At 43.9% G+C, this 13,589-nt stretch overlaps 1 protein-coding gene across 5 annotated transcripts in view; it reads right to left on the reverse strand.

The window, feature by feature from the left end:
- TENM2 (teneurin transmembrane protein 2) overlaps positions 1-13,589 on the reverse strand; it is a 1,107,817-nt gene that overhangs the window by 183,134 nt on the left and 911,094 nt on the right. For all 5 annotated transcript variants that reach the window (XM_075900181.1, XM_075900179.1, XM_075900180.1 and 2 more), the window contains one exon: positions 3,204-3,326. In XM_075900181.1, coding sequence (XP_075756296.1) covers positions 3,204-3,326 — 123 coding nt within the window. The remainder of the gene's footprint in view (positions 1-3,203; positions 3,327-13,589) is intronic.

The following is a 13,589-nucleotide window of genomic DNA, read 5'->3' on the forward strand; positions in this document are numbered from 1 at the left end:
CAGGGTACAGTTTGAGGACAAGACTTGTAAGCCCCACACTACACTTATATCTGGCAACACGGCGGGCAAACAAATGAGTTAGAAGGCCAGATTTCCCAAGGCTCACTTCAGTATTATGGGGAGAACCCGCATTGATACTTGCATGAAGGAATTAGGTTTCCCTTTGCCCTCATTCTCAACTTCCTCCTCCCCCAGTTTTAAATTGAGCTCTGGGACCTTAAGCCTGCAGTAAGCATGTCCGGCTTGCATTCAGCTGTAGCTTGCTTGTTCTTTATGTGCTGGTGTAACCCAGCTCTGAGCAACCCCTTACTCACTGGTTTTATCTGCCCACTTTCAGGCTATGTCAAGACTGCAGGCTTCTTTCAGAAGAAGCTTTTCCAGAAGAGATCATCTGAAAAAACTTCTTCTAAAAGATAGCATCCACACTGCCAAAGAGTATCGAAAAAGTGATCTGTTTTGTTGACAGATAGCATCCACACTGAATGGATACTATCTCGCATGTAAGCTGTGATTACTATGGGAGGAATGGCCACCAAGACACATGTGCTTTTTCCTCTTTCCTCTTCTAGTGAAAGAACTCCCTCTTCCCCGTCCACACATGCCTTTTTCTGAAAGAGCTCTTTAGGAAAAAGGCTTCTTCCTTGTAGAAAGAGGTTTACCGATGTCAAGAAAACCCCTCAGTTCTTTCAATTTTTTTTCAAAAGAACACGATTGCAGTGTGGACATAATTGAAGTTTTTTCGGAAAAACTGTCGTTTTCCTGAAAAAACATAGCCTCAAACATCACCATCATCTAGTGAGTTCCAGTGAATAACAAATTATGATCTTATTATCCAAAGGCTAGTTCCTGCTCTCAGTTATGCCTGTGTACACTTGTGTATTTACACTGGTGAAACTCAGAGCAGAATTTAGCTGGCAGGTTAGAGATAGGTAGGTCAGAAATATCTGCTTGTTCCTCCTCTCTGCAACCTCTCCTCCTCCCTCCCACAAGTGGCATTGCCATTAGATGGCTTGCTCGCTGTGATGACACAGCTTGCGCGTAAGTGGTTGTTTTCATACCAAGGGTTAAAGGTTTCTTTAGAAGGCCAATGTTTTAAAAGGACTGGCTTCATCCTGAGCCATGTCAATTATAAAAGGTCACTCTGCACAGCCAGGGAGGGCAGACCTGAAATGGCTGTTATGTGAAGAGCTGCCAGAGGCTTTCCTAAAAACTGCTAGCATCGCAATATTAACGTTAAATTATATAAATGGATGGAAGGGGCAGAAAACCTTTCACACCCTCTCTGCTATCAGGATCTGCTTTTCTGTCATTCAGACATTCTGTAATTCATTATATTTCCTGGTGGAAGGATATTTACCTAAGTGTGTTGTTTTTCAAGGTTTTATTAGCATTTTAGTCAATTTTAAAAAAAATGTGTAACAGCCTATTTAGTAACATCTGGGCTCTCACTCATGCACACCCAAGATAAAATTTAACAGTGATATAATAATAATAATCAGCATAATTATGCATAGTATGTAGGGTATGCTTTTCAGAAGGCACTCAACAAATATGTCAGAACTGTACACCTTCATCTAAAGAACGTGTTTTTCCATCATAAATTAGTTAACTCGTAAGAGTGTTGTGAAGGTAAAGTATTATTACCACTGTTTAACATATGGGGAAACTGAGGCACAGAGGCATGCATAAGGATTCACCGCAAGAGTGTGGCATAGTTGAGAATTAGACTCGACTCTCCTGCTTCCCAGTCCCAGACATCCAGCTTTCCAGACCTTTTACATGATTACTCAATTTGAGCACTGAGCATTTGCCTCAGGAGTGATCAATGACACTGTACATTGCAATACACAACTGTCAGTCTTAGGAACTACACAGTTCTGCTCTGCATCCAAAAAACCTGCACTGACTAATGTTGGAGATTTGCACAAGTCATTCATCCTCCCAGTTTCCCCATTTGACCTTCTTGCTCCCCAGGCCATTCTGGGTATGTCTACACAGCAACATTATTTCGAAATAACTAGCATTATTTTGAAATAGTTTAGTCCACGTCTACACTACATGCAGATATTTCAACATAATGTTGAGCTGTAGTAACACAATTATAAATGATCAGTAAAAAGAAGGGCATGGAAATGTAGCACAAGGAAATCTTGCACTCAGTCATGCAGAAAAAGATTTGTGTTTTCAGTTTCTGAACACAGATTATTACAAACCAATACATGAAATACAATCTCTCAAATTTGTTACTCTCTGAGTCTATGTCTACACTGCAGAGCTTTTCCAGGATATCGGAGCTATCCCGGAAAAGCTCTGACGCGTCCAAGGAATGCGTCTGCTTTTTCGGAACAGTTTCCAAAAAAGTGGTTACGTTCTTTCGGCATCCTTGTATTCCTCATTGTCTGAGGAAGAAAGGATGTTCTGAAAGAGGAGTTTTTTCTGACATTTGGACCCCTATAGACCAAATGGAAAGAGGAAAAGCCTCTTCCAAAAAAACAAAACAAAACAAAACAAAACAAAAAAAAACAGAAAAAGATACGCAAATTGTGATTCACAATTTGCATATCTTTTTACGATTTAACGCTGCAGTCTAGACGTAGCCGTACATGCTCTCATGCTGGATTACTCCTTATTATTGGCTACTCCAGCCCCACCCTGTCAGTCATTGTCTCTCTTTTCTCCCTAGAATAATATGGAGCCTGACTGCTCCAATAATCTCCTCTACTGCCCTTTACTGTACTAAAGAGAAGCTTATTCACCAGGGAATCAAATTCTGCTGCCCTTACTTAGGCAGCATTCCCAGTAACTTCAGTGAGAGTTTTGCCTAAATCAGGACAAAACTGAGACATGGTCTGAGGATGGGTCAAAACTCTCTTCAATTTCTTGCAGACAACACAGTGTATTTCTTCTCCTGATGCTGTGTCTGGCCTTTTCTTTTTTCTGGGATATTTGATGGCATTCTCTTTATTTAATATATTGGAGTCCGGGGTCTAAACGTTTTCATCAATGTAGAGAAGGCATTCGGATTGTTATACCTAGGCAAAGAGCCAGTGCAGCCTAGGGTTACTGAGGCAGAATGTAGAGGTCATACATAAATATTGTATATACCTCCTATGGAAGTAAATTTATTACAAACAGCATCATGAGACAAGTTTGGCTTGAGTGTTCTAGACCGCAGAGTGCAAAAGATGCAGCTGTAACCTCACCTTTGCCTCCAGATGGCATTGTTGCCACATCATCAGTCCCTGGCAATCCAGTTCGTATACCATTGTTAAAGGTGTGTCCGTCTGCTGGCTGTAACTGCCAGTTTAGTCCGAGCAGATGCATTGCTGCAAGAGAGACAAAGTATTGAAAAATAACTATCCAGTACATAAATTAAAAAGTCAATGGGAGGGGCAGCAGCCATTTTCAATTAAATCTCTTCAAGAAGATGCTGTAAAAGCAGCTTGTTGCAGGGTCAAATTGATGTGTTAGAAAGCAGCCGGCTCACAATGACTTGGTTTATATTTGTTCATTTACCATGTTCTATAAATAACAAACCATGATGAGACAATATGTCATCCATCACGGAATAAACAAAAACATACGGACAAGCAATTTTAGACATGGGTAGCAAGCTCTTTCTTTCTCAACATTCCCCAAATTATACATATTTCTTAAAATAGAAAGTTAAAAAGAAATGGCATTTTTTAATACAAAGCGTGACACATCCTGCAGTATAAACTTATATTAGGGCAAGTATACACAAAAGTACAAGTGATCCCAAACAGAATTTCCTCGCTAGATGATTTAGTGTTTATTTCAATATATTTAAACTGACACCAGCAGCTTTTATTTTGATTTTGCTCTCAACTCTGTTATTAGATTGCAAACCTGAAAATGCTTTTTTGTTCCTCTATTCAATTTTGGTCTTGTCTATTTGGCAAGGACTTGGGGTACATCCTTCAGGTGCTGCACTAGAGATTTATATGCACGTCGTCTCCGTGCATAAATAAATTTGCATACTTTTATCATATAATAGCCCTGTAGCTCAGTTTGTTTCCTGCTGTGTTTGAAGTGCCAACAAAGCTGCTTTTATTTTTTTGTCTGTCCACAATCATCCTTGATGCCATTCGCAAGAACATACACAGCATCAAGGAGAATGCTTTCCACTAGCTATGGCACAATGACAGGAGGGCTCACCATTATTTTGGGGGGCACACATTACACTGTAATTATGGCGCTTTTAATAGCTCAATTCTGCCACTTTGGATCTGAGTGACAATGCACCACATTACAAGCATCCACAATGGAATTAAAATGGTCACAAACAGGAGACAGTGTCCAATAAAGCACAACTTCAGCACTTGAGAGCTACATAACAACATGCTCAGAGGTTTGACACAGGGATGGATATTTTAAGCCAAAAAAATGATCACAAGAAAGGTAATTAGCAATGCCTTGGAAATTGCTCATACAGTTATCTCTGAATATAAAGTGTCAATGTTGCCAGGACTGCTCCAAATAAAGTTTCTGCCCCACACAGAAGCGGAAACGTGGTCCCAAATGAGTAAGGTTGCCAGGTGTCCAGTTTTGAAATGGACAGTCCAGGATTTGAGCTTTCTGTTCAGAAAACAAATTGAGAAAATATAAATGAGAAAATATAAATGTCTGGTATTTTCTAAATAAGATGTAATGTAGATTGTGATGTAATGTCAAGTGTGTCCGGTATTTTTGTTGAACCATCTGGCAACCCTACAAAAGGGTGGGCATGGAATAGAGCTTCAGGTTCTGCAACATGCTTTCCCCTCCTTCTCAACCCCACGGAAACCTCTCTGAAAGTGCTCTGCAAAATATGGTCTCCAGATTTTTTTCAGGGAAATGGGCCACTGGCATGAGGGGGAGCAGCTGCTCTCCAGGGCACCATCTTTCCACCAAAAAATGTGGGCCAGTCTGGGGCCAGCTCATAATGACCAAGGGATCATTAATTTAGGTGGGTTCCCCCCTTGTGAGCTGTGAGTCGTGAGAGCTGTGCTGCTGCTTTCAGAGGACTTGGAGCAGGCCTGGCAATAACATAGCAGCACAAGACCTTTGAGGTCCTCGCCTCCAGTAATGGCATGCAGGTTTCAAGGCTCAACAGACTTTCACTGGTCTGGATGACTCAGTCCACGTACAGAAGCATGGGTGAGAGTGCAATGAATTTGAGATCTTGTGAATGAATTTTGGGACAGTCAGACTCAGTGTCTATGTTGAAGTAGCACTCAGGGTATGTCTACACTACCCCGCTAGTTCGAACTAGCGGGGTAATGTATGCATACCGCACTTGCTAATGAAGCCCGGGATTTGAATTTCCCGGGCTTCATTAGCATAAGCGGGGAGCCGCCATTTTTAAATCCCCGCTGCTTCGAACCCCGTGTAGCGCGGCTACACGGGGCTCGAACTAGGTAGTTCGGACTAGGGTGCCTATTCCGAACTACCGTTACTCCTCGTGAAACATGAAACGAGGAGTAACGGTAGTTCGGAATAGGCACCCTAGTCCGAACTACCTAGTTCGAGCCCCGTGTAGCTGCGCTACACGGGGTTCGAAGCAGCGGGGATTTAAAAATGGCGGCTCCCCGCTTATGCTAATGAAGCCCGGGAAATTCAAATCCCAGGCTTCATTAGCAAGTGCGGTATGCATACATTACCCTCCTAGTTCGAACTAGGAGGGTAGTGTAGACATACCCCCAGAGAGCAGTTTCTGTTCAAAACTGTACCTAATTTTCTCTTGCAATTGTTACCTTAAATACAGTTCATTGACTTGAAGAAATGAAAGCCTCTTGCTTCAAGTAAGAAGCATTATTTTTTCACAAGACAGAAATAAGGAAAACATAACTAGTGGTTGGTCCTTCCAAGAGAATTATAGTTGCTAATTTATAACTACCAGGTAAATTCAAACAGGGAATTAAAAAAAGATCTTATTAATGTGGTGTTAAGACAAACCCTGATCCATCTGCTTCCAAGTGTGCCACGATTTCATTAATAAACTCGGCTGTTCTGTGCTTTAATCATAGATGCATATTAGGAAGGAGCAATTAGAAATCACTCCTAACAGGGCTGGGATTTGCATGTCTACCATAGGCCCTGATTGAGGCAACAGGGAGAAGATGACACTCTCCTGCATGTGACATCTGTCTAGCACTTACTTTCATATTGAATCTCCACTAAGAAAAGTAGGACTGGTTGTAAACAGGGGAGATCTGTTTATCTTCTGCTAAGAACACAACGTGGGAATTTGTAGGTATTATTGGCCTGGGAGAAAGGCTACAGTTTGGTATTGTATAGGGCAGCTCAGAGGCAGCTGAGTAGTGACAACAAGATGCTGTCTATTCTCTCAAGCTTCAAAAGACTCTGCGATGTTAAATTTATATGATTAACCTTTTGTGCTGTTAATCAGACAAGAATGCCTGCAGCAAAGGAACACACCCGTAATTAGAAATAGCGGGGTATATTCAGAAGTTGTACACACAACAGCAGTGGAATTTGGCCCAATGAGTGCCTATACTTCTCCTGCAAGCTACTTTGGTTCTTTAAAAACTACTTCTGAGAGAACAATGATGCTACGGCTTAATCTTCCTCACCGTCTACATGCTCTTACTTTCTGTCACAGTCCAGGTGGAGCTCCCCCTTGTGGAGTCTCACCAGTCAACTGGGATGGGGCCCTTTAGGTAGAGAGAAGTTACAACCACAGCTTCTGGCTCTGGCCTCCTGGGAACACTTCCCAGGCACACCCTCCTAGTAAACTTTCCAAGGAGTCACCTAGCACCAGTGCTGATCTGCCAACATGCCAGTGGCTCAAGCACACTCTCCCCAGAGCTGCACTCTCTGTTAGAGTTCAACTCTTTAGGGGCAGTTGAAGAAAGCAAGAGATAGTCTTTGCAGGGGAATTCACACACTACAAGAAATATACTATTCTATTGAAAAACCACACCTTTATGCAAATTCTTGCCTTGGTTTCCTCACCCCTCTTGTGAAGCTTTTGGGATTTGTTCAAAGTCCTTTTAGCATCCTAAATGCTCTCTCCTAGACCTCATTTCTCTGGCCCAGCCTTCTCTTCCTGATCATGGAGTCTCTTCATGATCACGCACCAGGCCCTCTTTAGCTCGCTCAGGTCTGGCAGACCGAAAGCTGCCAGCTCACAGTGCATGTACCATTCTGTTCTCCTGAACTTCACAGCGCTTATATTTTTAAAAGCTTGTTCTAATATTTTGTTTCTTCTTTTCTGCTAGGTATTTTCTATTGCTCCAACCTTGCTGCCTGCAGACAGTCTGGTTAGAACTAGTTGCCTTTGGACTGCATCCATCCTGTTGGTCTAAGGTGTCTAATGGAAGACTATTCAGGGTAAGGACTCTTTGCTGCTCCTGTCACACGCCCCCAGCTCAGATCTGGAAGGCACCAGCCCTGATGGCAAATGGCTAGTTCAACATACATTGATGCATTCAATAACACAACCATTTCATAAATCAACCTGCATTCATAAGTTTTACTTAAGCAAATTTCTCAAATCATTACACTTGAGACAGCGGTCAAGCATAACTGTCATCCCAAGGTGGGGTAGCTTTTTAGAAACTCCAGGCCAAATTGTGCTCTGAGCTGTGTCCGTTTAAATCTAGGTAACTCTAGTGAGCTCCATGGCATTAGTCCAGATTCACTCCAGTGTGACTGAGAGCAGAAGCTGGTCTATCAAATTCATATCAACAAAGGAATTACAGAATAAATACCATAGCCCCTATGTCCTCCATGGGTTATTCTCATGTAGCAGAGCAGAAATACTGTGAGCTTCACTTCTAACCTCATACCAATTTACCATTGACTTTATGGAATTTATGCCTGTCACCAGCATGAGTTCAAATTAAGGCCTGTTGAGTTTTCCTATTGCAAGAACCGTATTGTCAGGTACCCCCAGCTACTGCCCTAAAGAAGGGAAAGACTTCTAATAAACCATATAATTCTAGAGTAAATACACTAAGGGAAATTTCTGTACTTCAAATTTTTACCTGATCTGCTATTTCCTCAACTCATGGAAATGCCCACATGAACTGAAGGAAGTTTTCTATTTTCATCCTAACCAATAAACACCCTGATATCTACAAAAACATGCTAACTGAATCCTGGCACGATTTTTTTTAAAAAACTTGAATTTAAATATAAAAGCAATTCCTCTTAAATGACAATAATTGCTGAACTTAGAAACATGATTCTTAACTACAGATATTCCTGTTTAATTGCAGCAACATAATCCTATGTATGTCACAAACTGATCTTGTTGAACTCCCATTGCCCATTAATAGCCAATTGTTGGAGGACTAGAAGACAGAATGAGTTAATGTTTTAGCATTTTTTTCTCTGGAGAAACAGGTTCAAATCTGACACGAGTCACAAGTGAAATGAGTGTGGTAGGCCTAGTGCCTGGGGATTACTTGCCTGCATTACAAAATGGATGCACAATTCATCACCACTGACAATCTCTCCTCAAGAGAGGCCCAAGCCTGGAATAGCAAGGGTTCATAAGGTTGAGAGAGGGGCAATGAAGGAGCTGTATGGAGAAAACTTGCAAAAGGGCCTAATATTATTATGCTTGAGTCAAGCCAGGACATCCATTAATTTAAAGAGAGATAGGGTTGCCAGATGGTTTCAACAAAAATACTGGACACACTTGACATTACATCACAATCTACATTACATCTTATTTAGAACATACAAGACATTTATATTTTCTCAATTTGTTTCCCAAACAGAAAGCTCAAATACTGAACTGTCTGGTTCAAAACTTGCCACCTGGCAACCCTAAAGAGAGATGAGTGTTAAGGTGCTCAAGTACTAGAATGACATTTGCCTTCTAGTCACCTGACCTGACAGAGAGAGAGACTCCACCTCTCAACAAATAAATGAAATAAATGCCCCCCCCCCGGCTATTCATGGAAAAGCTGACCAAACAGAGAGCCTGAAAAGGGCTGCTAGCCATGACGCACAGCTAACAGACACAGAGGAATCACTCAGAGAGGAGTTAGGCTCAGCAAAGCCCTGGCAGCTCTGGGAGCAGACACAGTGTCCTTCATGCATAGGGCACTGCAGCTTTGTGGGGCGCGACTAAACATTTTCTCACACACAAGTGGCTGGCAAAGGATAAGCCTGACAAAAGCCAATCGATAAGTATTAGAAGCTATATGGAGAGTGACATTGTCTTTGGCTTGTGTAAACATGGCAGGCAGCCCTCAACTGTGTTTACAGAGAGGGCCATGAGGAACAGAGGATTTTTTAAGGATCAGCATTGTCAATATGTAACTGGAGGTGGAGCAGAATATTTGACTTCTCTTATTAAATGGCAGAGGAGGCAACTGTCTCAAAGTCAGATGTTGAACACGGGGCCCATGCTTCTTATTTATGCTAGGCTCTCTGTATTCCTGTGACAGTGTAAATGAGCATCAGCCTGGGGAAATTTGAAATCTTTGATTCAAATTCTCTTCCCTCAGTTACACCAGTGTAATCTACTTAATTGAAAAGGATTGCTCCAAAATAATCAAAGGGAGAAATCAGTGGTCTTTCATTGAATTAGCTATCTCTATAGCCACCTCTATATCTATTTTAAAAAGTTTGTACATCTGTCTGTCTGTGTGTCCATGAGTCCATCCATCTGTCTGTGAGTCTGTTTATTCAAGAACTCCTCCTAAATGGTCAGAGCTAACCCCACCAAATTTGGTAGACAGCTACCTCTTCTCCTAACTCAGTGTTTCTCAAGTGGACTGTGGATCCACTCCAAGAAACCTGCTAACTGCGGGAAGTGGTGTGGGCTGCCACTTCCCACATCTCCCCTTGGTTCCAAACAGTGAACTGGAGCCAATGGGAGCCATGAGGCTCTGTGGCTGCGAAGCCGGTAAATAAACACACTGCAGCGGCTTGTTAGTAGGTTTCTCAGAGAGGATCTGTGGACCACGTTGAGAAACACTGTCCTAACTTAAAGCAAGGTAAGGGGTTGGCTGTGCCAGGATAAGGGGATGTGCCTGGAATCTGATTGTTTTCCCATCACACGGAAAGGGAGGGAGCTGATGGGAAGGACAGTTATACTGCAGAATGACCACTGCAGGCAGCAAGCATAAGGGGACAATCATACTGCAGAGTGACTACAGGGGGTCAGATGCACCAGAAAGTGAGTGGCCAGCTGAGCCAGGGCTCTCCATGTTGCTGCCCAAGTAAGTGGATCACTCTCTCAAACCCTTCCTCCTGACAGAGGAGAGCTCAGCCAGCTAGCCAGCAACCCTTCTGTTCCAGAGGAGCCACCGACTGGGTTCAGGCAGCGAAGTCCTGATCCCTCTGGAGAAGCTGGGGGCTGGGGCCACCTGCAGAGCCTTGGTCCCCCCTGGACAAGCATGACGCTGGGGTCAGTCATCACAGCCCCACCTCTCCCCGAGAAGCTGCAAGCTGGGGCTAAATAGCCCTGCCCCCCCGTCCCGGACAGGCAGAGGCAGAGTGGAGCAGCTGGAGGCTGGGGCTAGCCCATGGAGCTCACTCCCCCAGACTGGCAGAAAGCTGGCCCACTCTGGACAAGCTGGGGACTAGGGCTGGTCAGCGTGGGCCCTCCCCCAAAGAAACTGGAGGCTGAGGCTGGCCGGGGTAGCCCCAGCTCCCCTTTTCCCTCCCAGACAAGCTGGAGGCTGGGCCGGCCAGCACAGCCTTCCCCCTACTCCCCCCGCTCAATCCAGACAACCTGGAGGCCAGGGTCAATCAGCAGAGCCCTGCCTCCCCTCTCTGGGAGAAGCTGAAGGATGGGACTGGTCAGCACAGCCTCCAGCTCCTCCCTGAGAGAAGCCGGTGGTTGGGCAGCATGGCCCCAGCCGCCACAGCAGCAGCACAGCCCTTGCCACTGTGGGTGGCCCTAGTGACTCCCACAGACCTCCCAGTCCCGTACCCTGAGCCCCTCACCCCTGCCCGGAGTCCTGCAACCCCCACCCTCTGCCCTCAACCACCCTCCCACATCTCTCAGCCCTGGCTCTGACTCCTGCACTCCCTCCCGTGAGTCTCCCATCCAAACCCCTATGCTGAGCCCTCCACCCTCTACCCTGACTCCTGCACCCTCTACACTGTGCTCCGACTACTACATGCTCCACTCCCTTAAAAAAAAAAAGAACCAAGGGCCCACACCGTACTGGGCAAAGCTGCTTCAGTGAAGTAGGTGTGTTCTTTTTGGTCTTTTGTAATGAGAGGATATAGCATATCCTCGGCACTACAGCGCCAGATCAAACAACTCTTTGTTCTCCTTTCAGATTTCTGGAGTTAGATTCACTGTTATGTTTCATATAGTATCACAATAAAATAGTTTGTTAACAGAGAATTAGGTTTCATCAGGGGCTTTTCAAGATATCACAGACTAATGAGCTCTATTTATAAATAACAATAATCATAGGGAACAGGTTCAGGAGCACGGCACATGCAGTGGTGTTACTTTTCACACTTATTTGTGTCATACAAACGGGGGGGGGGGGAGTATTCTGCTAGGTGTGATGCCTGACATGAATAAGATAATGTCTTCAGAGCTGTCATTAGGGTTTTGTGGGGTGCCCCATGAATCTAGCCTGGTCCTCAAACCTAGGGCACTTTTGTTTCTAACGTCTGCTCTCCTTGTTGTGTTGTCCCGTCTCAGTGCCTTGCAGCATCAACACATTCTTCAGTTCATCCACCAGTCTGGACACCTTCTGTAGAGTCTTAACCCCTAGACGTGTCCCGAGGCATCAACACAGTCTCCTGCTCATTCACCAGTCCTGATGCTCTGAGACATGATTGAACAGACCCTTCTTCCAGCAAATCCACGAGTCCTGATGCTACAGAGCATTTTCCAGAGGCAGCTGGGTTCTCAGATGCCCGTGAGTCTCAGGATGTTTTTAAAGGCAGGGGATACAGTGCCCCAGACCCCAATTACTGCAAGTTCCTCAAATCAAGTGCTGAAATGTGTTCTCACTAATGTATAAGCACTCACACTATGTGATTAATAGGAGAGTAGAGTCAATTCTGGTTGTGGGAGAAGTGACTATGTTTTTTTTTTAACCCCCTGCTCTAACAGACTTCAGAGACAAACTAACACAGTTTTGGTTTCTTCCCAGCTACCTCCTAGACATGGCAATCACACGTGGTTTTATTAGGCATATCCTTTTCCCTGTGCGATCTAATTGCTTAGGGGAGCTATGCAATCAGGCTGTAGGGTTAGGTGAACAACAATGCTATAGGACTTGCTCATGTGAAACATCTAAATGGGACTTGCACAGCATCAGGGAAGTCAGAGACTGGAACTGACTGATTATGTCACCTACTCCTTCATGTGCCAGTGCAGGACTGTTCCCTACAGGACAGTTTCAAATGTGATTTCCTCAATCTATCATCTAATCTGGATTAAATATGGCCATTGTAATATGTAAATAAAATAACTTCTTATTAACTATGCTTGTTTTAACAACTAATACATGATTCTCTTTTCACAGTTGTTAAACCTCAGTAATATGCTTCTCATAAGATATTTAACATCCACTAACTGCCTCAATACAGTTACATTAAACATACATGGGGGGGGGGGGGTTATTTAAAGCATTAGAAGTACAAGCAACTTTTTTGTACCATGCATCTACCATGCCAAGTCTTTTAGCCTCCTAGAGCTGCATTCTGCTCTAATCTGCAATGGTGTAAAGCTGGAGAACTCCACTGAACACAAAGGTGTTTCTGCAATGCTACAGGGAGTAGAATCTGTAGAGGTCATGCCATCCCTGTTAGTGGAATGAAGTTCAGACTACTACTTACCTACCTATGTTTTTATTCTATACTCATAACCATGGTACTGCAGCTCAACATCTTATCAATTACACAGTTTACACAGTTCTTAATCTATGAGAGAGAGCGAGAGCGAGAGCGCATATTTACTAGTTACTACCCAAGAAATATGGTTGCCCGGTGTCCGGTTTTGAACCAGACAGTTCGGTATTTTCGCCTCCTGTCCGATAAAAAAAAAATCAGAAAATACAGGATACCTAAAATGTCCGGTACGTTCTGATTTTTTCCTGGCCAGGAGATGAAAACCCTGGGCTGTTCGGCTCAATACGGTGCTTACCATAGTGCTTACCGGGTTCTGCAAGGGAGCTGTCCGGCCCTGTGTAGGGAGGCAAGATGGCAGGCAGCCACGGGCAGACAGTTAGGGACAAAAAGCCTCACCACGTGTTTCTTAAAGGGGCCACACTGTTTGTTTGTTTTTGGTTTTTTTTTGCTTAACAACTCTTGGGGTCCTTTTTTTTTGGTTCAGTATTTTTTCTGAAACCATCTGGCAACCCTACTCAAGAATCTTGTGAGAACGGTTTAGTGAAATATGGAATCTCAGATGTATTTAGGACTAAATTACCTCTAGGACATATTCATGGTGTAAGGGGGACAAAAGGGTGTTATAAGTCACACACTATCCTCCCAGTACAGGGGAGGGGCTGGATCACAAATATCGTTACCACTGAGTGTCACTTCTTCTTTCCCTATGGCAAAAGTCAGGGGTATGAGAAAGGGGAGGCCAGAGCCTTGTCTCTACTTCTGCAGTCCCCTGAGTGAGG

Source organism: Pelodiscus sinensis, chromosome 17, assembly GCF_049634645.1.
Source record: "Pelodiscus sinensis isolate JC-2024 chromosome 17, ASM4963464v1, whole genome shotgun sequence".
Lineage (NCBI taxonomy): Eukaryota > Metazoa > Chordata > Testudines > Trionychidae > Pelodiscus > Pelodiscus sinensis.